The 25,073-nt window shown below is 40.9% G+C and overlaps 1 protein-coding gene across 2 annotated transcripts; it reads right to left on the bottom strand.

Annotated features, from left to right (window-relative positions):
- Positions 1 to 16,458: 16,458 nt before the first annotated feature.
- Positions 16,459 to 25,014, bottom strand: COQ7 (coenzyme Q7, hydroxylase). 2 transcript variants are annotated; one of them, XM_077827956.1, is made up of 7 exons: positions 24,905 to 24,988; positions 23,947 to 23,989; positions 23,610 to 23,809; positions 21,813 to 21,927; positions 21,589 to 21,728; positions 17,886 to 17,954; positions 16,459 to 17,099 (listed from the first exon to the last, which is right to left on the bottom strand). In XM_077827956.1, exons 3-7 carry the CDS (start codon positions 23,745 to 23,747, stop codon positions 17,022 to 17,024), a joined length of 540 nt encoding a protein of 179 aa, XP_077684082.1. In that variant the 5' UTR covers positions 23,748 to 23,809; positions 23,947 to 23,989; positions 24,905 to 24,988; the 3' UTR covers positions 16,459 to 17,021. The 2 variants fall into 2 exon arrangements, with proteins under 2 accessions (XP_077684082.1, XP_077684081.1); XM_077827955.1 differs by lacking the exon at positions 23,947 to 23,989 and having other exon boundaries at positions 24,905 to 25,014.
- Positions 25,015 to 25,073: the final 59 nt, after the last annotated feature.

The following is a 25,073-nucleotide window of genomic DNA, read 5'->3' as shown; positions in this document are numbered from 1 at the left end:
TGCAATCAAACAACACAGCCACTGTAAGGTTTCATTAATAGTTATATGTCTCTGGATTGTCATTTGTCAAGTTATTTGAATGATTTACTAGTCACCGAGTGTCGCTGGAGGAGCCTTTTGTTCTGTTCCATCTAGTCTGTTAAAAATGTCACGCATTTGGACAAGGTCATTCAGTGCTCGGTCCTTTGCTCACGAGGGAATTCTTCACCCTTGGGGGATTATAAGTGGCTATTTTAAAATCCAAGGCACAATTTTATTGACTTAGCTGGACTTTTATTTAGGTCTTGTTTGCTCTGAGTCTTGTTTCTGTGTGTGTTTGCTGCACTGAAGCAACCCAGAGGGTGCTCGCATTAAGGATGCTCAACAAAATGAAGGGAAGGCTTGACATTCAGGTGAACATTGAAACAGCACTCTCAGAATTGCTTGAAGCTGCATGGCAGTGAGTAGCGAGCTGCCGCATCTAACAGGAGCACTCGTCTGCCACGCGCTTTGTTCTGCTGAACATATTGCAATGTGAAACTCAAAGGCCCAGACCCTCAACTGCACCAGAGCTCCCCCAGCACAGTCTAAGGGGCAGGGTGAGAAAGGAGCATGAACGGGCAAGCAACTTCTAACCTTTGCTCTTCCCTGAAGCTGGGGCTTGCTGGGTTCATCATGGCTGCTCTAAATTACAGCTGGCTGCAACTGCATGTAAGGGGTCATTCTACAGCCATGGTGCATCAAAGCAGCACAGAGAGTCTGGAGCAAGTCAGGATCTGGCCCCACAAATCAATCCAAGTTCACCCAAGATTCACTTGGCAGGTTGTTGAACCTTAGTCAGCCTTTCACCAAAACCTGGGCTGAGTTTTGAGTCTGTAATGAAATCTGAAACCAGGCCAGTTCTCTGCTTGTGCCCAGGCTAGATCTAGATTGAATGACTCCAGGAGAAATCTGCACTGGGGACCTCTATCAGTGTTAGTGTGATTGATGGTGTGACTACACCAGGCCCAATTCTGCCCTGACTAGCATCCCATTCAAACCCATTGGTTCAAACAGGATCACATGGGGTATAACTCTGGGCACAAAGTGGCCTTTTTATTATGTGCTGGACTGCTGTCCATATAGGCAGTTACACTGTGGTAAAGTCAAAGGGAACCATGCACTTGGATCAAAGTTTAGTGAAATAGTACTGTCAGTTATAATCTGTCATTGATTGCCCATGGCTCTGTGTATAGTGGCATGTAATCTGTCATAGATTGCCTGTGTTTCTCTATAGATTCACATATAATTCGTCATCAACTGCATGTGATCTAGTCCTATGTAATATGTCACTGATTGCCCAGGGCTCTGTGTACATTCACGTGCAATCTGTTGTAGATTGCACATGGAGCCCAACACTTCTTACATAGTCATCTTTAAGAATATACTTTAGTTGAAATAAAACTCATATTATGCAGCTGTGGTAGAGGCACACAAACATCCAAAAGATTAGTATACATCCTCTCATCCTTTTATATGTGAAAAAACCAATTGCTGCGATAATACCTGCACTCGTAATTCATTCTGTTCAGTAAAAGTCTTTAAAGTGGTTATAGAAAGAATAAAAGAACACAACCCAATATAATATCATTACAGCCGTACATGTCCATCAACATAATCACCTTGGTTTCCCTCAGAAGCTACAGAGCACCTTCTACAGTGAAGCAAGTGATTCTTGAAGCCAAAGAAAGCAAAGTTAACATGAATTCCATACAAAACTGCGCTCAACATGTGCCTGGCAAAGTAAAAAAGAAACAGAACACACCAATGTTCCTTAGGACAACTCAAATCAAACAGCTGGAAAGCAGAGACAGTGCTAAACTTTTCTGCAATGCCAAAGTCTTTGCATTTTAACCAGAGGTGAGCATGAGCTGCAAAATTTGGATCCACGTCCAAAATTCTCCAAAAGATTAAAGGGATTTGGATCCAGGGTGTTGTCCAGCTCCTCTCAATCTTTAACAGTTACCAAAAGAAAACCAGCCAACATGTGCCAATCACTTCACTGAAGGCCATTAATAGAGATACGTTCTGGCATATTTACTACATTAACACATTTTCAATTCAGATTGTTTGAATGATATATTACCGTATACTGCATATAAGTCTGAAACTGTGAATAAGATCTTAAATGTCAGGTAATTCATGAGTCAATGAGAGTTTTCTCTGAGTAAACATTGAGCAAGATCTTCAGGATTTGGCATAATACATTATTATTAATAATAATTGCCAATCATAGCAAATTTTACCAGATTGCTAGTAGGTTTGTAATGTAAATAAATGTTCAGTAGAAACTGGGATGAAATGGCCACATTCATGATTTAATCCCTGGTCTCCAGAGGTGAAAATCTAATGCATTAAGCTTTCCTCCCTTGGTGGCTTTAATGCTACCTTTCCCATACACCAGACAACAGCTCATTGATGCAATTTGTCTTTTTAATTTTTCTGGTGTGCAAAGGCAAATTTTTTTCAAAAGTGAAACAAGATTTAGCAATAAACCAGGAGGACAAATGGTGTAAAGTGGGTGTGGCCAATTTAATTCATTATATAAAATGCTTCTACACTCACATACCAGACTGAATAATGATATTTACTAAGAAAAAGAAAAAGAAAGAAAGAAATGGCGCTTATGTCACAATGCCTCTTAAGAATGTAGAAATGGCATCAAATGCATTATTGACAATAAAAGGGAAAATGTACAGAGGAAAAATTGATTAGTAGATTTCCTTGTCACTAACTGAGCGATATATAAGCTGTGACAAAACACTCACAGTTTTCATCTCTTTTATTCCAGTGACAAACAGATATTTCAAAGGAAGAATGAGGCATTGATGGAAAGATATACTGATGGGTCAAAAAGGCCTATCACCTTTAGAAGATTTTCCAAGAGCACTAACTTAAGAGTACACACTTTTATCCTACTATTTTCATAAGCCTTCTATTCATGTAAGACATGAGCTTCACCCTGATGGTTGCTTAAGCTGTTAGATAGCATGCAGATTGAAAATCTTTCACCTGCTCTGTCTGAAATTCTTCCGTGGATTATATAACAATTCACATGGCTGCTCAAGGTTACTCATAAAACCTTGTTGACAAGACAAAATCTTGTTGTGAGTTGCAATCTAAAAGCTTCAATAAATATTATGGTTCATGTAGCATCTGCAGGAGAGCAACATATGTTCTGAATTCTGATGAATTAGTAGCTTGTGCACTGTGTTTTTTGTATTTATGACAAGTGATAAGCAAATACAACCGGTGTGCCTGTGAACTAATTTAGCAGGCTTTTTTATTCTTCAAGTTTCAGCTCCCCAACAAAAAAGAATTGCTTTCTGATGCATTATCCCTTTGTGCTTGTTATGTTATCAGATTCTCACATTATTTATAAACAAAATTATTTTTGTCACTTAGTTTTGAAAGATAAAATAAGGTCTCCCTTTGTAGCAAATATCTCATAGAATCTGGTTCTCATATAAACAGAGCAGAAGGAAGTGACAACATGACAGTAATCGTATTGTAAACATTACTTTCAGATCCCACAGAAGTCTGCAAGTCACCTTTCAATATCCTGCCAAGGTGAGAGTACAATAGTAGGGGGATATTAGTGATGCGAGTGTGTGTTGGGGGAGATTTAGCCTCATTCATTATTAGTCATTCCTTTAGTTCATTTGCACACTTTGGGCCAGGGGTGTGACTTGGCTATTCAGGATGCATAAGTGAGCAGCATTCTCTCATCTCTACTGTGGTCATTGTAGGTCCTGCAGTTCTCCGCTGGCTGTATGAGAAAATATGAGTAGTCTCAAAAGCTGTAAGGTTTGAATACTGTTATCGTGTAATTGGGCTATGGTGCACCAAGTGGGGGAAACACACAGGGAGGGGTCAGATCTTGCCTCCAGAGTGTCAGAGGCCTAGGGCAGGGGTTAGAGAGCAAGCCCACCCTGCACTCACCCTTCAGCGGCTTCTGTCCCACACGGCTGGGCCAGCTCCCCATTCTGGCCTGCTGACACTGGTCACAGAGTGCAGACCTGGCTCTCCCACAACCTTGCCCCACCCCCTTCCTAGCCCTGGCTCCACCAAATCACCTTCCTGGAATTGGGCTGTATTAGCCAAAAAGTGGTTGGGGCATGGCTCCACAACCTATGAGCATTACCACAGCTAGCGCAGAAAACTAGGAGTCAGGGCTCACTCCTCCTGAGTTCTGTTTCCAGCTATGTCACTAACTTACTGTGTGACCTTGGGCGAGGCATTTAGGCCCTGATTCAGCAAAGGCCTTATACACAGCTCTTTGACTCACTTAACCCATCTGTAAAATAAGGCGAATAATTCCCCTTCCTTCATGGAAATGTTGTGAGACACAATTAACCTTGGTAATACAGCATTCTGAGATCCTCAGAATGAAGGGGCTAGAGGGGTTTGATGTATTAGTACTAGGAGACTGTCTCAACAACGCTGTGGAGGCACCAGTTGCAGCTCTAGCATTAAAGCTGAACTGTGTTTTGCATTTAATCCCTTTGAGCATACTGTCATAGCAACATGGTAATTATCTATTTCTGTTCTCATTCCCCCACCCAAAACAGGAAACTGGTGCCGTTAACATCATAAACCCACCCACAATATTATGAATTAATGCAGCATAGGCCACAGATAACATTTAAAAGACCATGAGATCACATGCTTTTTCTGGCCTCTCAAGTTGGAGCTTTGCTTTGATGATGTAAACAAATAGAAAAGCACTTCTTAAGTGCTCTAACAGTGCACAGTATCTGTAGAAGTGATTTTAGTGCCATGGTTTAGTTCCATGATCAGACTCTTAGCTCCTAAGGACCCAGTTCTGCAAGGCACTTAAGCACATGCCTAACTTTACACACGTAAACACTCAAATTGACTTTAATGTGGCTTCTCACAAGCTCAAAGGTAGGCACATGCTTTGTGCCTTGCTGAACTGGACCCTACATGAGCCTTCCATAAGGAGTCCTATTATCCCAAGCTTCTCCACCTGCTCAGGTGCTGTGAGCAGAAGAGCTTAATTCCATAACTGCTGGCTCTAGGGCAAGAGCTCTGCATGATGTCATAGTCCCCTTGAGCTCACATTTATAAATAAGGACTGCAGTGTGACACGAGGAGACAGATTCAGTGTCTGGTCTTTGACACCTTCACTGACACTTTAATAACAGAATATGACCTGTGCTAACCATATGTTAGGGTTGTCCACTATGGATAAACAAGAGCCTGGTGCCAAATACCAAGCAATCTGTGACACCTTCAGCATGAGGGAATTTGCAGTGGTATCATGAAAAAGAAAACTACCATTGTGTCTTCAGCATTCAGGCATTGGTCTTAGGAAAGCATCTAGCTTTATTTTCCTCTCTCCGGAGCTGTGTGCAGTCTTTGAGACTATTCGTTTGTCATCATGGAAGAGAGGAATTGACACATCATTAAGATGGGAGAGACATGGTAGGAATTCAATGGAGCCTAGAGTTTTTCAAAATCCAAAGATTTTTAGAAGGATTTTAAAGTGATCAACAGAAGCACAAGGGACAACATTGTGCAAAAAATTGCAATATTCTTAAAGAGGAATGAATATTACATGGACAACTTAAAATGTCCATTAGTTTAATATTTATTTAGTATTAGATTCTGATACCCTTATTCACTTTAAATAGCACCTTACTCCACAAATAGTCAATGGAGCGACTTGCAGAGTAAGGCACTACTTAGTACAACTAAGGGGATCTCAGTCTAGCACTCATTCTTTTAAATTCTGATTTTTTTTCAAAGCACAGTGATAATAAATGTGTTTGCATTTAACCGATTTAGCAAAGTCTAAATCCAGTCGACTCAACCAAGTTAGTATAAAAGAGGAACGTGTAGTGGAGCAGCGAGGTCATTGTTGAAGCATCACGTGTGAACTATGTGGACAAATTGGAGAAAGTCCAGAGAAGAGCAACAAAAACTATGAAAGGTCTAGAAAACATGAAGGAAGATTGAACAAATTGGGTTTGTTTAGTCTAGAGCAGAGAAGACTGAGTGGGGGACATGATAACAGTTTTCAAGTACATAAAAGGTTGTTATGAGGAGGGAAAAAATTATTCTCATTAACCTCTGAGGATAGGACAAGGAGCAATGGGCTTAAATTGCAATAAGGGCAGTTTAGGTTGAACAATAGGAAAAACTTTCTAAGTCTAAGTCTCAGAGAGGTTAAGCACTGGAATAAATTGCCCAGGGAGGTTGTGGAATCTCCATCACTGGAGATTTTTAAGAGCAGGTTAGACAAACACCTGTCAGGGATGGTCTAGATAATACTTAGACCTGCCATGAGTACAAGGCACTGGACTAGATGACTTTTTGAGGTCCCTTCCAGTCCTACAATTCTATGATTCACACTGAGAACACACCAGGAATAAATTCATCTCCTTGCCTCCAAGCTGAGCAGTGGCTGGTAGGTGGCTTGCCAGTGGCATTGTGAAGAGCACAAATGCATTTAAAGTGCTAGAAACTGTGTTTATAGTCTGTGGTGTGGAAAAGGTGTTTTAAACAGCTGGAAAACACCAGTGCTTGTGGCTTGCACTTGCTTTCATTCATACGTGGGATGTGTGCCCGACTCCACCGTCAATCCAACAAATCCATATATTTAACTGTTTGTTAAATGAACACCAGTCACACGTCTCTTTGGAACTGGACTCTATTTTTGGCTCCTCCATTTTAGGCATTGTTGCTTACATGAACTGGAAACGCCTGAGGAATTCACATAGGTTAAATGCCATAGGTCTGAACCTAGAGGCAAAAAATGGTTGGCAGACATTTCAAGCTCTCAGTGGCTGCCTTGCAAGGAATTTGTGGTATAAGTAGCGGTTGCATGCTCCCTGCATGCTGGAGAGAGCAGGGAGGCATGTCCGGTGCCTCTGATGGCGTGGTGCAGCTCCAAGTGACTTGCATAAGCCCATAAAGCAACCTGTAGCAGAATCAGGATTAAAACTCGGGGCTTTCTAGGTTCCAGTCTGAAGCTCATACTATGTCTCCTAGACCAACCCATCATATAGGGAAGTGAGTCCAATTGTACATGCACTGCCCTCCACAGCTCCTCCTACTAGTATTGCGGAAGATGCTATGTCCTAGCCTCCATCCCATGGCTCCTTGTCCCACCAGCGAGGTATTATCAGGGAGCAGTGCCTACACTCAGGAGAACAATGGGGCTGCGATCACTGTTCCCTCTAAGCTGTGCGCGTGCACACAGATCCTAAACCCCACGCACACGGCGAAACACCGTGTGCACAACAATTTGCATAGAAGAAATTTTTTGTGCGCACGGCCTGTCAAAAATTAGAGGGAACATTGGCTGCGATTATGGCTGGCCATAGTGGGAGGATATAAGGAAGGGAAAAACTCTGTGCTCTCCTCGTGTCTGTCTCTCTCTCTCACACACACACACACACACACTCTTTGTCTCTCTCTCTTATATTCAGGAAAAGTGTTTACTAGGAGATTATTTTTCTCCACCCCTTTGTGCACACTGACAAGAAGTTCCAATGTACAAGTGTCAGACAAACTGCAGACCCTTACTCATCCTAACTGGCCAAGTCACAAACACTAGCTCAGTGGTTTGAGCATTGGCCTGCTAAACCCAGGGTTGTGAGTTCAATCCTTGAGTGGGCCATTTAGGGATCTGGGGCAAAAATTGGGGATTGGCCCTGCTTCAAGCAGGGGGTTGGACTAGATGACCTCCTGAGGTCCCTTCCAACCCTAACCCTCTATGATTCTATGAAACAGAACAGTAAATAAGTAATGAACTACATGGGTCAAATTCTCCTTACATTCTACCCTGACTTATCTCTCACAGGAAGCTAATGGGAGTTTTGCCCGTAGTCAGTGTAGAATCTGGTCCTGTAGCAGATGATTTTCTAAATACTTTGAGAAAATACAAATACATACACAAACCATAAGGCCTAGGCTTAGTACTGTTAAAACCAATGGTAAGACTCTGACTGATTGAGTTATTATGGTGTTAGGCATGAGATAAATAAATTAGATACATCTAGATAAGACTAGCAGAAGAACAAAAGAAAGAAATATAAATTAGAATGAGAGCAAGATATTCCCTAGGTGAAGCCATATAACTGTTGCCACCAACAGTGCAATAGTATTTTAAATTACAGCGATGGGAGTTTTCATCAAAGAGACCTACTAGACAAGATTTCTTTCAAGATATATGTTGGGCACGTTTTGGCCAATATTGTGCTCAATAAGTTCGAAGAGTGAGACGCTCATTTTCTCTGTAACATAAAAAAAAGTTCGGAGTAGTTTTAATTCCTGTTTGTTAACTCTTACAGGTTCTGAGTGCTCTTTAGTGACCCACAAAAATTGCATCCATTTATAGAGTATAATAAACTGAAAATAGGAGGCTAGTCTGCAGACAAAAGGCTATTGCAAAAGGCAGAGCTTTGCTCAGAGCGTGAGTACATACAGTTTTGATCATATGTGAGCAGTTACCACCGTATTTTAAATATCATACACGGTAAATTCTACCTCAGCTGGTATAAACTTCAGTTCCACCAAAGTCAAGGGAATGAAGCCAACTTACACCAGCTGAGAATTGGGCCCCTTATATATCATTTTTATCTTAGATGACAAAATCACAGACATCAAGCTAGTATCTCAAATAACCATGTTATCTTCCCAGTCTTGCACAGGACAAGACAAACTACTAGACTGGGCAGTGTCCCATGGGCCCTGTAGATAAGTCGTTTGGATTTGCTTCTGAGGAGAGACACGGCCCAGAAGCTTTTTAAGTTCTTAAAAATCATCCTTCCCTATTCACAATACCCAGCTCAGAATTGCCTGTTGCCTTCCTCGGTTTGCTCTTCCTCCTGCAGAGTGAACAGCGGTGGCTGCAGCGAGGGCATATTTTGACAGCTTTGGAGCAGGACACATCAGAATACTTAGGTTTCAGAGTAGCAGCCGGTGTTAGTCTGTATCTGCCAAAAGAAAAGGAGTAATCTTGTAAAAGGAGTAAGTAAAGCACCTTAGAGACTAACAAGTTTATTTGAGCATAAGTTTTCGTGAGCTACAGCTCACTTCATCTAGGCTTGAATAAAGATTGGGAGTGGATGGGTCATTACACAAAGTAAAACTATTTCCCCATGTTTATTCCACCCCCCACCCAATGTTCTTGTCAACTGCTGGAAATGGCCCACCTTGATTTTCACTACAAAAGTTCCTCCTCCCCCCCCCGCTCTCCTGCTAGTAATAGCTCACCTTACCTGATCACTTTCCTTACAGTGTGTATGGTAACACCCATTGTTTCATGTTCTCTGTGTATATAAATCTCCCCACTGTATTTTCCACTGAATGCATCCGATGAAGTGAGCTGTAGCTCACGAAAGCTTATGCTCAAATAAATTGGTTAGTCTCTAAGGTGCCACAAGTACTCCTCTTCTTTTATCAGAATACTTGTTACCACAACAGCAACACTGGGGTCTGTAATTGGCTCCCTCAGAAGTGGTACTAGTTAAGCCCCTGGTTTGTGGTGCACCTTTCGAGAGTAGGGGCCAGATATCCGCTCCCACTGAGGATGGTGGAAAGCAGCTAAGGCTGGCAGAAACTGAGCTGGGAACAGGTAAGGAGAGCAGCAGCTAAGCTGCATGAGCTAAGCTGCACGCTGTGCAGTCAAGGTTTTGTAAAGTATGCCCCTTCTCCCCACTGAAGGATGAGAAACCCTTCCCATTTGAGGGGAGAATGGTGATCAGGCCCTAGATTATTATAAGAGTGTTGAGTTGCCTTGTCCTCATGGAAACCATTTGTATTTTTTAATGCAAGGGTTTGGGATCCCATGGCACGCTTGCATAGGTCCTTATAATTTTATTACAAGAGCCAAAGAGGTGTATATTCTGTGACTCAAGAAACAGTTGAAAGTAGCCATATGTGGCCAGTCAGCCAAGTGACTGCCTAGAAACAATCCCCCTCCATTTTTCAGATGTTTGTGAGGCATCTGCACTAATCTAATCCATTTTGCTCTGTTAATGAACAAAAGATGAGCCTGACCACAAACTCCATTTGTGCACAAATGGTATAACAGGACTACACAGCACACAATGAGGGCTTAGAAATCTATTTGCCCTCTGCCTGCCATTGAAGGCTGAGCAGCTAGAATTAGTCAATTTCTGATAATGGCTGAAAAGCATAAACAAGAAGAAAATACCACAGCCTCATGGCATCTGTATAATCATCACAAAATCCAAGCTGAGGCACAGATCAAATTAAATGTTTGAGTACCCCTCTACAGGGTTTCCCTTTGCATCATTCCTAACCTTTTGTACAGCCATGTTACAATCCCCTACGCAGGTTTTTAATAACAAAAGTCTAAAAATAGGGCATGGTTCTTCTCTCACTTATGGTAGTGAGAACCAGGAGTCATTCCACTGAAATAAATGGTGCTGTACTAGGTATGAAAACCAGTGTGAAAGAGAGCAGTCAGGCCCATAATGTTAAATACACTGGTGCAAATGCTCCACTCTAAGACATGGAAGTAACAAATCCTGCTATGGTACATAAAGCAGCAGTTATTCACCTTACACATTACATACACTCTGAGCTATGTTTACTATTCAAACACACTACTAGAGAAATTATTTTACAGTCTGACAACCTAGACATGGATGTGCTTTAATGCACTGTATTAAATTCAATGTAGTATATTGTTTTCAGCCATTCATGACAGTGTATTTGGAGTGAATTCTTCAACTGTTAGTACAGACATGGGCAAAGAAACTGGCTTTGCGCTGAGATTTCCTGTCCTTTGATGTTTCCATCCCTCAGTCAACCCAAATGTGTTAAAAAAAAGCGTTTTGTCTCTGACCTGTTTTTGCTGTAAGTATGCAGCGTGCAATGTTTTCAGAGGCCACCCACATCTCAAGGGCAACCAGAACACCAGGCTGTCTGTATAATTCAGAAGCAAATTCCATGACCGCTTTATAACACAAACATGTTCAGAGAATCTCTGTACAAACCGGTTTCTTTGAGAATATTGGTCTTAGAAAAGAATAATACCTATGAAAGCACTACACCATGCCTTGTCTAGCTTTAAGTCCTGACGTAATGGCTGGGGGACCGGGAGACTGCCTAACTCGGGGGAGCTATCACTTTTATATTAATAATAAATAATAATAAACTTATCTGTAAATTCCTAACTTTGATTGCATATTTGCCATTCTTTTCTTGCAGCAATTTCTAAATGTTGCTTAATAACACAAAGGCCTTAAAATCCAGTATTTGTAGGCTTTTGGAATAGAGTATTCAATATCATGATCATTTTTTAAAAGTTGCATTTGTTTCTCACATAGATAAATAGATGCATATGTTGTAATACTATGAGTCTCTTGTTCTGGAATCCTTGAGATATTTACAGGTATGTTTTTGGTTTTACATTTTAACAAATGTACTTTGTAGTCTTATTTTATAGTGAATGATCTATTACAAGAGTGATGAAGTCATGCTTAAAATATCTTATTTTGAACAAATAATCTTTAAAAGCAAGAACATTTTGATCAATGTCATAACTGACAGGGCGTCTTATAGTATAGTAGAATTTTACTTCTTTCACTGACGACATTAGCAACCATTTAGTCATGTGGATCCAATCTCACTTTCCAAAATTTTATTTTAATCGGCTCCTAACCCAAACTCTAGGTACATCACAATTTTAAAATAGTATTTAATACAACCTCTTACAAGTCTATGGAAAGCTTATTGACAAGTCTCACCCACACCCAACATACCCCGTCATATTAACTTGCCTCAAATGGCCAATAGAAAAGATGGGCTTTGCAACACATGATTAAAAAGTCTGGGTTCTATCAACCAAGAGGCTGTGAATTCTGAAGTTGAGGACACTTTATAACAAATGCCCTTCCAGCTGCTTCCTCTCTTTCCAGGCAAGAGGGCTCCAGTTCAAGGACCTTCACTGATTGTGCCTGCAGCCGTTTCACTTAGGGAGGCACGCTGTTCCTTAGGGTAGCCACATCGCAAACCATGTAAACCTTTACAGGTTAAAGCCAATGCCTCCAACTCCATCTGGAAGCTTACTGACAGCCAATGTAAGTACAGTGTCCTGGTGATGTGTTCGCTGCTAACTTGTCTAGTAGGTGAGTGGCCATGTTCTGCATTAGCGTCAGTGACTAGATAGTTTCACCGTGTAGCCCCAGGTACAGCATATTACAATAGCCTAATCTTGAGGTGATAAATTTGTGGATAAGCCCAGCAATGTCAGCACCAGATAAAGAAGGTCACACTCATTTCATCAAGAGCAGATGGGGAAAAAACACTACATTTGCCTTAAGTACAGCCACATCAGAAGACTTCCAACATTTATGACACAATTGCTGAGGTTCAGACCAAGATTTCTGTCACTTGTGCTCTAGCCACTTCCCTTCCTGCTTCACCTCTCACACGTCATTAGTAAACTGAAGTGACCTGTGAGGATGAAGCCAGAGGAAAAAGTGTTGTAATGCCATTACCAGTAGCTGAGAGCAAAAGACCATTATGAAATCCTACCATGCTGGCAATAGTGATCAATCAGTTGACCAACGTTCTCTCTCAAAGCTGCCTGGCAGCTCATTTTATTCCATCAATCCTTATAGGGTGAACCATCAAAACAGGATTCTTGCCCCAATAAAACATCTGGGTGGCTGGTAACCCTGCATCTGGGTAAGAATTATTCAGGTTGTGGTGTATGGTGAATCACTGCAAAGAACACTTTACAGAACAATCTTAAATCACTAAAAAATATATAGTTTTTTTTAAATTGAAATCTCCTAGACAACACTTCCATCTAAAATCAACATTCCAAGCTAAAATTATAATCTCTACTCACAAGCTAAACACCAGACCCAATGTATGCCTGCCTGCCTCTGAGTAGAGCCAACTACCACATGGCAGCCATGAAAAATGCAGAGATCCCAGCAGCCAGTTCCTATTGACTGATGTGATTACCCATCCCTTACAGTCAGGGGTAAAAGGAATTTAAAGGATTTACCAATACTCCAGAGTCCTGAGCAGGGGGCGTGGCCTCGACTGGAAGAGGCGGGGCCTTTAAATACCCAGGCCCTTTAAATCAAGATTTAAAGGCCCCAGGGCTCTGGCTGCGGCTGGGAGCCCCTGGGCCTTTAAATCACCCCTGGAGCTACCAGCTGCAGAGGTAGCTGGGAGCCCTGGGGCTCAGGGGTGATTTAAAGGGCCCTGGGATCTGGCCGCTGCTACCGCAGCGGAGCTCCAGGCTCTTTAAATCACTGCTGAGTCCCTAAATCGCTACCCCAGGGCTCCAGCAGCTGGGTCAGGGGGCACTTTAAAGGGCCCGGGGCTCCTGCTGCTGCGGGAAGCTTGGGGAAGCCAATCCGGTCCGGCATGGCGTACTGGCTCTTGCTGGTACGCCAAACCAAACCGGCTTACTTTCAGCTCTGTTTACAGTGAACAGTGGGGCTTTCAGCTGTGAGGATCAAATTGGAGATTACTCTTGCAATGATCTTGGAAGCTTTGACAAGCAACAAAGAACTCTGCACCTATAATGACACATGCCTACAAGTAAAGGATGATACAGCTTGCTGGAGTACTAACAAGAGCCAATAATAATTTAACTCCTTAGCACCAAAACACCTGTTAGAATGATCTATGATGGCAAAAGGCAGATTTAACCACTACATGTACATATACCAGATTGGGAATATCAATTTCATGGACTTGCTTACAATGATCATCTAATAGCCAAAAAGGCAATTTCTACCACTGTTGGGACTCTTCTGTCAGAATGATTTTCCAATGGAAAAGTCACTTTCTGCTAAATCAAAAATTTCCACAAATTGCTGGGAAGCCCAGTCTTCCAGGCTCCCCAAAATTAGACTATTAGCCTACGGGGTTGATGTTTTTATGATAAATGATGTCTATTCATTTCACAGGTCCTAAAATCCACATGTAAGTATTCTGCTTTGTGACTTCACAAACATCTTAAATACTAACAGGTTTCGAGCTAATAATACTGTAATGGGAAAAGGATTATAGTGGATTAAGCTAAATCAGAAAAAAACACTCTTATTCCAGAATAAAAAAGTGTCTACGCAGGGCCTTACACCGAAATAATGATTCCACAACAGTTATTTCAGTCAATTTCCAAGTATAGATAAGCCCTTTGCTAAGAAACTTAAGAAAAACAAGTTGATGATGTCTGCAATATTTCTGCAGAATGTGTGTGGCATGTACAGGGTACAATATGGAACATGTCAAGAACACCAATTGCCCCACGCTGCTTTACAGATCCAAAAAGTCTGCCAATGAGCAAGTATTTAAAAAAATCCTCTCCCTACTGAACAGATGAGCACAAGGGTAAAAGGGAGGCAGAATGGGCCAGTGGATAGAGAATGGAACCAGGAGATCTAGATTCCATTCCAGGCAAACATTTACATCAAATCAATGCATTAACCAGGGCAGAGAACACCATTAGCTCAATACTAATGTAAGTCATATCTGATCTAGTCACAGCTTCCTGGGGTTCATCCAGGAAGTCTGTTTGAACAGTTCACTTCCTTTTACTCCCACTCCCCATGAACTCAGTGATTTAGATGAGTTAAAGCCAATGGGTCGAGTGGGTCCAGTAGGCGAGTGAAGAGACTAAGGACTGTGGACCAAATTATACTTTGTTTAAACAATGTAAATGACTTCAGTGATGTCCACTTCAACTCATTAGAAGTCAATGGAGTTTCTCCAGATCTACACTGGTGTAGCTGAGAACAGAATTTATCCCACTGCCTGTCCAATTAGATGGTTTTGTTGTTTCTGTTTATATAAAGAGCCATTGTGACTATTGATAGGGAGCATACAAAAAGTTTCTATTGAAGATCTACTTTTTTTGACCAAATTTAAGGCGGGGAAAGGGGGCAGGGAAATCATCCTCTTGCAGAAACCTTAAATGCCAAGTTTTAGCTAGGAATGAATTTTTACAGATGACTTATAAGCCCCCTGTAAAAGAGGTTTTATATTGGTAGTGCTAACAACACTTCAATAATAGTGGCATGAGCAGTACCTCTGAGATGCCCTGTTTCTCACCTTCTGATTCCCTCCTTTGCAAAGAAGTCACACAAAAAATGCTACTCCCCACTTGTGAGCAAGCTTTTCAATAATTTCTCCACCACTGTTCGGTTTGTCTGTAAGAAACAGTGCTTGATATGCTACAACTTTTAATCTTGAACAACAAAAGGATTCTATTTCTAATCTGGCAAACAAGCTAAATGCTCTCCATTCAACAGAAAGGATGAAAACTAGCTTAGCAAACAAGAACTATGTTTAGTGGCAGATAAGGTTGGAACAGGACACACTCCCTCCACCCAAAACCTTAACTTTTTGTTTCCATGATTTAAGAGGAAAGACTTTTACATTCCTTTCCATCTTCATACAACACTGTTGATAAAAGTGAAAGCTTATCTCCAACAGACAACGAAAATCAATACGTATCCCAGCTTCAATCTTGCACTTTAACACAAATTTAACAGTGACCTCAAATGATTTTATATCAATAGGTCAGCACACCTAACTGGCATACATTCTGGAAGTGATTTTGCTTAAACACTGCAGAGGTCACTGTGAAAATTTTGCATTGAAGTGCAAGCGGTTTAGTCTCTGCCATAAGTAGCATTAAATTGGCCTGACTCGTTATTAAACTATAAAATGTTAAAAAGGAATATTTGTGTGTGAAAAAACGGTACCGAATTTCCTTTAAAGTTTTCGTTTTGATTACACCTTCCCTAGAAGGCAGTGACAATGGAAGAATGGGCAAGAGGTGCTTTAGGCAGAAGGAACGTTGGACACCACATGGCCCAAGATCTCCTGTACTGTATGAGTAGTTCCCTACTAAACAAGCTGTACCAGTCTCATCTGGAAATTCACATCCGAATCCTACTCTTTGGCCGCTTGAAGCCATTAACTGTCTACATCCCAGGGCTCTAGAAAGAAGTTTTGTAAAATCTGTACTTCTGCTGAATTAACTGGCAGTGATCCCTCCAGCTTAAGATATACCAACAGCATTATTGCATGGAGCGGTCTGTATTTCTCTGTCATTATCAGGCATTGACAGTATGCACTTCTTGTGAAAGATGCAGTCAGAATTTTGTCTAGTTTACTTCAATTGCTCTCATGCTAGCGTGCTTTTAAGAGGTTTGGGGAACCCTATTCCCTTGCTCTGTGAAAGCTGGTGTGTTTCTATCCAAGAAGAGATGGGATAGGAAGAGCTAAAACTCATGAAAAGAAACACTGTTGCTAATTGCACCTAGTATCTGTGTCCTTCAGCTTTAAATCAAGTATATAGGGCCCACTTTTTCTGTACACATTCAGGACAAAGGGAATTTTTGACTAAATAACTTCAGAATTAGGCCCAAGAAGAATACAAAGTTGAAAGTCATATCAATGAAATAGAGCCCTGTAATAACAGACCTTTATTTGAGACATATGAGGGAAATATTCTTACTAGAACTAGATTTACTTCCCCTGAAAATAAAACTCAGAAAATAATCCGTGCTAAATGTATTGTCTTAAATTGAAGGATTAGCTCATTTTTAAAAGTCTGTACAAGTACAGAAGGCTAATACTAAATGTATGTACTATAACATAGACACACGCTTTACTGCCACCTTGTGAATACTTGCAAAACCAGCAGATTTTTTTTTTTTTTGGTTAAAAAACAGCCTTTTAATTTCATTTTAGATATAGTCAATAAGGACCCAGTTCTACCATCCATACTCACATTGTAAGTATATTACTTCACATGTAGCCCCACTAATTTCGATGAAAATACCTATTGCGCAAGATACTACTTAGCATAAGTAAGACTGGCAGAATCAGATCCTTTATAAAAAGAAGGGGGAAAAAAGTCAGTTACTGTAAAAAATATCGATTAGTTTCACATAATTTGACAAGTGCACTGGTTAACTCTTAAATGAATACCATAATCTTTTATATTATTGAAAAATAGAGTGCTAAATTCGCTCTGATAAAAATATTGCAGCTTTACATCCAATTTGTATAGCAGTCTTCAAAAGCGAATAAGCTGGTGCCTATAAAAAAGAAAGATAATAATTAGGCATTGGATGAAGTCTTAATTAAAAAAAATAGATTTGTGGTAACAAGGCGTGTATTAATTTTTTAAAAAAATATTAAATATATAAAGATTTGTTTTCATCTACATTAGAGAAACAATATTGCTTTCACAGAAAAGGACAAATAGCCTTTTTTTTTTTTAAAGGGCGTTACCTTGCACTAAAACATATTGTATGTGAGAAAAATATGCCCCTTCCCTCCACATAACAGGACTCTTTCAGGTCCCCCACACAGAGGTAGGAAAACAGTAGAGGGACTACACAGAGCTCATGAAGCATTACGAGAAGGAAGAATTTGGTCCAGAGTTTCATCCTAAATCAATTGTGTTTGGTATATCAGGGTGATATCTGGATTCCCAAGACTGAAAGGGATCGACTATTCTATCTGACAAAAGGTCGACTTATTAATCTGATCTTTTAAGAAAACTCAAATTAGGCTACGATTTGAAAAAACAAAAGCAGAGTTGAGTGCAATACTTATCTAGGAACAAAGAACTAGTTTTAACAGCAGCATAACGGGATGCTACTCTGTTGCTGGAAAAAAATTCACATCATTTCAGATTCTGAAGAAGATGCCTTCAGTGTTATCTTATACCTGCTTCCTGAGAAAGACTAAAGAAATATTATTGTACTGTTATTTTCCACCCACGCTCTATACTTTCATTTGCACAAAGAGAAGGAGAGACCATCACAACTGGATGCATAGCAGTGATCAACAGCAATGAATTAATGCTCTATGCCTACCAATTCTGCACCGTGGTCAAGCCCTACATCGTGGTGCTCCAGCTCATCATCCCGGAACTTCTTTATTATCTTTTTAAAAGAAATGGTAGCAGATTAGTAACAGTTTTCACCTACACATGAATCATTGAGATGACGAAACTGTACATAAACTACATACTTCTGGCCACATCACCACTTGAGGGACAATACACCCGAGGTCAAGACCTGCAGGAAACTGAATGCTTTTGAAAAATCCCCTCCCCACAATTTCCAGTTAGAAGAACCCATAGCTATAGTATATGAGGAAACAGCTTCTGAAATAAAGAAGCTCATGCTATGTTTTTGGAACTATATAGAAAATAGTTAACTGCGATTAATCGACAGCCCTAACATGATTAACTCAAAAAAATTAATCGCAATTAATCGCAGTTTTAATCGCACTGCTAAACAATGGAATACCAATTGAAATTTATTAAATATTTTGGATGTTTTTCTACATTTTCATATATATTGTATTCTGTGTAATAATTTAAATCAGTGTCTATTATTTTTATTATAAATATTTGCACTATAAAAACAACAAAATAAATAGTATTTTTCAGTTCACCTCATACAAGTACTGTAGTGCACTTTCACGACAAAGATTGCAACTTACAAATGTAATTTTTTTTTGTTACATAACTGCACTCAGAAACAAAACAATGTAAAACTTCAGAGACTACAAGTCCACAAAGCCGTACTTCTTGTGCAGCCAATCGCTAAGACAAACAAGTTTGTTTACATTTTCAGGCGCTAATGCTGCCCTCTTCTTATTTACAATGTCACCAGAAAGTGAGAACAGGCATTTGCATGGCACTTTTGTAGCTGGCATTGCAAGGTATTTATGTGCCAGATATGCTAAACATTCATATGGCCCTTCATGCTTCGGCCACCATTCCAGAAGCACGTTGATAATGCTTGTTAAAAAAATAATGCATTAATTAAATTTGTGACTGAACTCCTTGGGGGAGAATTGTATATCCCTTGCTCTGTTTTACCTGCATTCTGCCATACGTTTCATGTTATAGCAGTCTCGGATGATGACCAGCACATGTTGTTCATTTTAAGAACACTTTCACTGCAGATTTGACAAAAGGCAAAGAAGGTACCAATGTGAGATTTCTAAAGTCAGCTACAGCACTCGACCCAAGGTTTAAGAAGCTGAAGTGCCTTCCAAAATCTGAGAAGGATGAGGTATGGAGCATGCTTTCAAAAGTCTTAAAAGAGCAACACTCCGATGCGGAAACTACAAGAACCTGAACCACCAAAAAAGAAAATCAACCTTCTGCTGGTGGCATCTGACTCAGATGATGAAAATGAACATGCGTCAGTCCGCACTGCTTTGGATTTCTATCAAGCAGAACCTGTCATCAGCATGGACGCATGTCCCTCAGAATGGTGGTTGGAGCATGAAGGAACATATGAATCTTTAGCGCATCTGGCACACAAATATCTTGCAACACTGGCTGCAACAGCCTGTTCTCATTTGCAGGTGACATTGTAAACAAGAAGCGGGCAGCATTATCTCCTGCAAATGTAAACAAACTTCTTTGTCTGAGCGATTGGCTGAACAAGAAGTATGACTGAGTGGACTTATAGGCTCTAGTCTAAAGTTTGACATTTTTATTTTTGAATGCAGTTATTTTTTGTACATAATTCTACATTTGTAAGTTCAACTTTCATGATAAAGAGATTGTATTACAGTACTTGTATTAGGTGAATTGAAAAATACTATTTCTTTTTGTTTTTTACAGTGCAAATACTTGTAATCAAAAATATAAAGTGAGCACTGACCACTTTGTATTCTGTGTTATCACTGAAATCGAAATATTTGAAAATGTAGAAAACACCCACAAATATTTAAATAAATGGCATTCTATTTTCTAATCGTGCGATTAATCGTAATTAATTTTTTTAAGCACTTGACAGCCCTAATAGAAAATTGTGTGTATTCTCCTCTTGGACCATTAGAGTCTCAAGCAATATTCATGAGTGTCCTATCCAAATGTCATAACCCTATAATGAATATGCTGGTTATAACCAGGATCATAGTGGTTAATGACATGGAAAGAGACAGACCATAGAGTCCATCCCACTGCAAGCAATGGTGGGTTAAGGCCCCTGAGGGAGTATTATCAGATACTACACCAATTATACACTTGGTCTCATCTAAGAAATCAGGCTAGAACATTTTCCTATCATATTTAGAGCACTTCCTGAATCCCAGGTTATTCTGATATTCTGAAAAATCTCTCTAGAAAACTGAAGTGGTAATTAGCAAACTAATATTTCTTTTTCAGGTTTTTTTTAAAGAAAACCTATAATAATGACAAGCCCAATTAACATGACAACAGCCATTCCAAGATTATTACATTTACACAGTAAGGCCCCAATCCTGCAAATTGTTCCATGAGGGAAGACATCTGCAAGTCCATGAGGCTCCAGTGGATTCAAGTGTCCTCCTGTATGAAACAACTTGCAGGATCAGAGCCTAGAAGAGAAAAAACTAGGACTCAAGCTATGAGCTGAGTATAAAACGCAAAATTTTCTCCTTTGTGAAGTACCGATTGCAGAAATTATTAAACCAAATACCTTCAAGCAAAACACGTGAACTAATGGTGTGAGATTTTTCTATCATACATGACAGTTTTCCTCACATAGGGCTTTGCGTAGGCTCCTCTTTTTATATTTGTATAAATAAAAAAAAAATACACTTTTGCTAAAGACATGCTCAGGGTCTCCAGACATCAAAGTTAGAACATTTTACTCTGCTGGACAATTTGAGTTCTTGATACTCCCTCTATCCTGCTCGATGCATTCAGTAGTTGCTTTGTCTTGTAGTTTTACTGGTACACAGACCAGCCTTTTTGAACATGGTACCTTTGTGCTCATAGCTCAGCTCTCACTCAGTCATGCAGATGCTAATCAGCAACAGAGTTTGGGCTACTTCAAATCCCAGTTTTGGGACTATGAGACTTGGATCTGGAGCAGCCCAACCTCCACTACAGGTCAGCCCAAGTATAACTGACTAGGCAGTAGTGGTCAATGGGTTGTTACAGCTGACTTCTTAGGCCCTGACCTTATAACAAGCACCTCACAGGTAGACCCCCTATTGAAATCAACAGGGCTATGCACAGGCACTGTAGTCTGCCCATTAGGTGCTCAATGCAAGATTGTGGTCCAAATGTGTTAAGTTTTAAGGAATTAAGAACCACTTTCCTAGTCTAAGTGAAGGTGAGAGATCAGCCGCTCTCAAAGTCTGCAGAGTATCTGAAGTTGCAATGATATTGTCATACCCAGTATAACCAAAGCATGCCACATGGTACATTATTACAATTAGTTCATTTTCTTTTTCTCTAGTCCCTCCCATTAAATTAAAATGTTTGGGCACCATAGGCTGCCTCTTCTGTCCCCAACAAAAACACAGATTGAAACTACTAGAAATGGGCTCTGTAGCTGTGATCTCAGATATTTACATTTAATATACATCAAAAAGAAAATCCAACAGCTAATTTAAACATAACACTTTTCATTTTGAGTGTTTCACTGCCTTTAGTTTTCTGAACTAGCAGTAAGAAATTAATCTGATGCAAATCCAAATGCCATATTTATGTCATTTGAAGAATATTGTCTCAGTATACTGTTCAGAGAATATGTTAAATACCTTTAAACCACATTCACATACCTGCAATAATTCTTTGTATTTTTCTGGATCCTCCTCCATTAGTGTTCTGATCTGGTTGTTATAATGCTCTGATATGCTGTCTTCCACTGCCACAGTGCAAGCCATTGCACCCTCTTTTCCAAGTAAAGCAGTTCCAGCACCTGTAATTATCAAACAAATTAATTCAAACACCACACCTCAAACCTACATTATTAATAACAACATCAATAAGACCATGCACTCACCTAAAGCAAACCCTGCAACATTCCAAAAAGGCAATAAAATAGTAGGTCGAACTCTAAATGTGACAATTAACTCATTAAACTTTTTCAGATGGTCCTTTTCTTGATCCCACATTTGCTGCAACAGAAATAAAATAAACAGAAAAAACATAACAATAGAAAATAAGGCATTAACTATAAATGTAGAGAAAAAAAATCAATGGATGTTAACTTCAGCTCATGCTAATTTTAATTTGATTTTTAAAGTTGATCTACGAAATAGATTAAATTGGTTTGTGACTGTTTTTTTCTCTGTGATACATAAACAGGGCCTGAAAGATGTGCGGGTGGGGATGGGTTGTGTGTCTTTTTTCCCCTCTTGCTTGCTTTTACATTAGAAATTCAGGTCCTGTCTAACACAGAAAACTCTATGAGGGCTGAAAAATTAGAAAATGAGGACAACAGAAGAAGCAAGAATGAAAGTTGACGAATTTAGAGGAAGAGTGTTGGTCATATTTGTTAAGTATCAGAGGGGTAGCCGTGTTAGTCTGGATCTGTAAAAGCGGCAAAGAGTCCTGTGGCACCTTATAGACTAACAGACCTATTGGAGCATAAGCTTTCACGGGTGAATACCCACTTCATCAGATGCATGCATATTTGTTAACACTTTACTATTAGGTTTTCTTAAAACCTATTTATATTCAGTAATAAGTTAACATTTTGGAGAAAGGGAATATGAACAGTTATTTCACAGCTTTCCCTAATTCCTTTTATTTCATATAAAATGAGTTTTATTTTATAAGATTCTTGACACCTAAAACATACCAATGAAGCCTTTGTCAAACCACTGCAACAACTGCATGTCTATGATTCACTCATCAGTTGTGCCTGACCAAATTCACGATCATGAAAAACACGTCACGGATAGTGAATTCTGGTCCCCTCCCGCGATCTTTGTGTGCTTTTACCCTATACTATACAGATTTCACAGGGGAGACCAGCGTTTCTCAAATTGGGAGTCCTGACCCAAAAGGAAATTTAAGTGGGGCTGCAAGTTTATTTTAGAGGGATTGTGGTATCGCCACCCTTACTTCTGCACTGCCTTCAGAGCTGGGCAGCTGGAGACTGGCAGCTGATGCCCGGTTGCCCAGCTCTCAAAGCAGCGCCCTACCAGCAGCAGTGCAGAAGTAAGGATGGTAATACCATACCAGAGCTGGGCGGCTGGAAAGTGTCGGCTGCTGACTGAGGGCCCAGCTCTGCAGGCAACAGCACAGAAGTAAGGGTGGCAATACCGTACCAGGCCATCCTTACTTCTGTGCTGCTGCTAGCAGCGGCTTTGCCTTCAGAGCTGAGACCCCAGCCAGCAGCTGCTGCTCTCCAGCTGCCCAGCTCTGAAGGCAGCATCACCTAAGGGTAGCAATACTGCAACCCAGCCATACAATAACCTTGTGACCGCCCCCTCCGCAATTCCTTTTTGGGTCATTTACAACTACAATTACAACACCATGAAATTTCAGATTTAAATAGCGGAAATCATGAAATTTATTATTTTAAAAATCCTATGACCATGAAATTGACAAAAATGGACCATGAATTTGGTAGGGTTCTACTCATCCGCCAATCCGATCACTATGATGTTATGTGTCATACTTATACTTTACCATAGGAAGAGCTTTTGTAAGACCAGTTGTTTTAAAGTAAACATTGCAAACCTTAAATTATAGCCTTGTGATTTATTTTATTGTACTTCAGCTAAAGAATATGCCTTTGAGTACATAAGAAGCATAAAGATAAGATGGAGTTAGATCCACAGATACTAACCTGAATGACTGGTCCTACTGTAGTTCTACCTAGCACAGCCATTTGCCCAGCATAAATACGATTTGCCCCATATTCCCCTGCATGATCCACCCTGATTATGCGATCTATGGCTGGCTTGTTGATGTTGTCCAACGTCATTCCAGTACTACAAAATCTGAAAGAAGTCTGTTTTGATTGCAAACTCCATTTTCTTTCAGAACCTGTCAAACAGAGATACAACTGATGTGAGCTATAATTCTCTACCACCACTGAAAGTGAGGGAAGTCTTAATGAAATATCCATACACTTAACACGGAGTGCACACACCATTTACTCAATATTGTACCTACTTACTTACCCCTTTCTGATACATGACTCCAGTGTGATGCAGGGGAGGGATTCTGAGTCAGGAATGGAAAATGGAGAGAAGGGGAACAGATGACAGGTTACCTTAGGGTGAAAGTGGGATATGGGGGATTAAACTCAAAGGAGCTCAGATGACCCCAGGAGTGGGGATGAAGCACAGGGGTGATGGACGACCCTTGAAGGGGATGGGCTGGTGGGAGGCGACTCCAGGGTGGGGATAAGAGAGGGTGGAGATAATTGTAAACCTGCAAGGGATAGAGTATGACTGGAAGGGGTGACCCCATAAGAACGGCCACACTGGGTCAGACCAAAGCTCCATCTGGCCCAGGATCCTGTCTTCCGACACTGGCCAATGCTAGGTGCCCCAGAGGGAATGAACTGAACAAGTAACTATCAAGCGATCCATTCCCTGTCACCCATTCCCAGCTTCTGGCAAACAGAGGCTAGGGACACCATCCCTACCAATAGCCATTGATGGACCCCCAGTTCTTTTTTTTAACCCTTTTAAAGTCTTGTCCTTCACAACATCCTCTGGCAAGGAGCTCCACAGGTTGACTGTGCACTGTGTGAAAAAATACTTCCTTTTGTTTGTTTTAAACCTGCTGCCCATTAATTTGGTGACCCCACGAAGAGGATGGAGGAGTGACCCCAGGCGGCAATAACATATGGGAGGAAGGGGTGAACCCAGGGACTGGAGTGGGCATGACCCCAGAAAGTGGCAGGGTATGGACTGACCCGGAAGGTGACGGCGTATGGGGAAAGGGGGTACCCCAGGGAAGGGGAAGTCTGGGGGCAGTGACCCCGGAACGTGACGGGGGAATGGGGTACCCCAGGGAGGGGGTGGGATCTGGGGGCGGTGACGCAGGAAGGGGGTACCCCACTGTTGCCATAAGAGGGGGAAGCTGTGACCCCAGGTGAGGGGGTGACCCCAGCGCAAAGCCGCCCCGTACCTGCCCCGTAGCAGAGACGCTGGCAGCCCGCGCGCAGCCCCCTCACAGCCGGAGCCGCGGCTGCCTCCATTGCCCTGACCCGGGCCTGGAAAGTCCTCACCGCGGCGCGGAGCGATGACGCATCCAGAAGGCTTGCTCAAGTTGGCGTACAGTCTTCCCGCCTCTGTCC

This window comes from Eretmochelys imbricata, chromosome 10, assembly GCF_965152235.1.
Source record: "Eretmochelys imbricata isolate rEreImb1 chromosome 10, rEreImb1.hap1, whole genome shotgun sequence".
NCBI classification, from domain to species: domain Eukaryota; kingdom Metazoa; phylum Chordata; order Testudines; family Cheloniidae; genus Eretmochelys; species Eretmochelys imbricata.
This window is presented reverse-complemented; position numbering and strand designations above follow the sequence as displayed.

Bases quoted from the DNA above. Each gene is read 5' to 3' on its own strand.
- COQ7 (XM_077827955.1), bottom strand. From the start codon at position 24,974: ATGGAGGCAGCCGCGGCTCCGGCTGTGAGGGGGCTGCGCGCGGGCTGC. The intron at 21,729-21,812 runs GTGAGTGCATGG...TGATAATTACAG, and splicing joins TGTTGCAGGGTTTGCTTTAG to GTGCTGGAACTGCTTTACTT. The intron at 17,955-21,588 runs GTATGTGAATGT...TCTTTTAAAAAG, and splicing joins AATACAAAGAATTATTGCAG to ATAATAAAGAAGTTCCGGGA.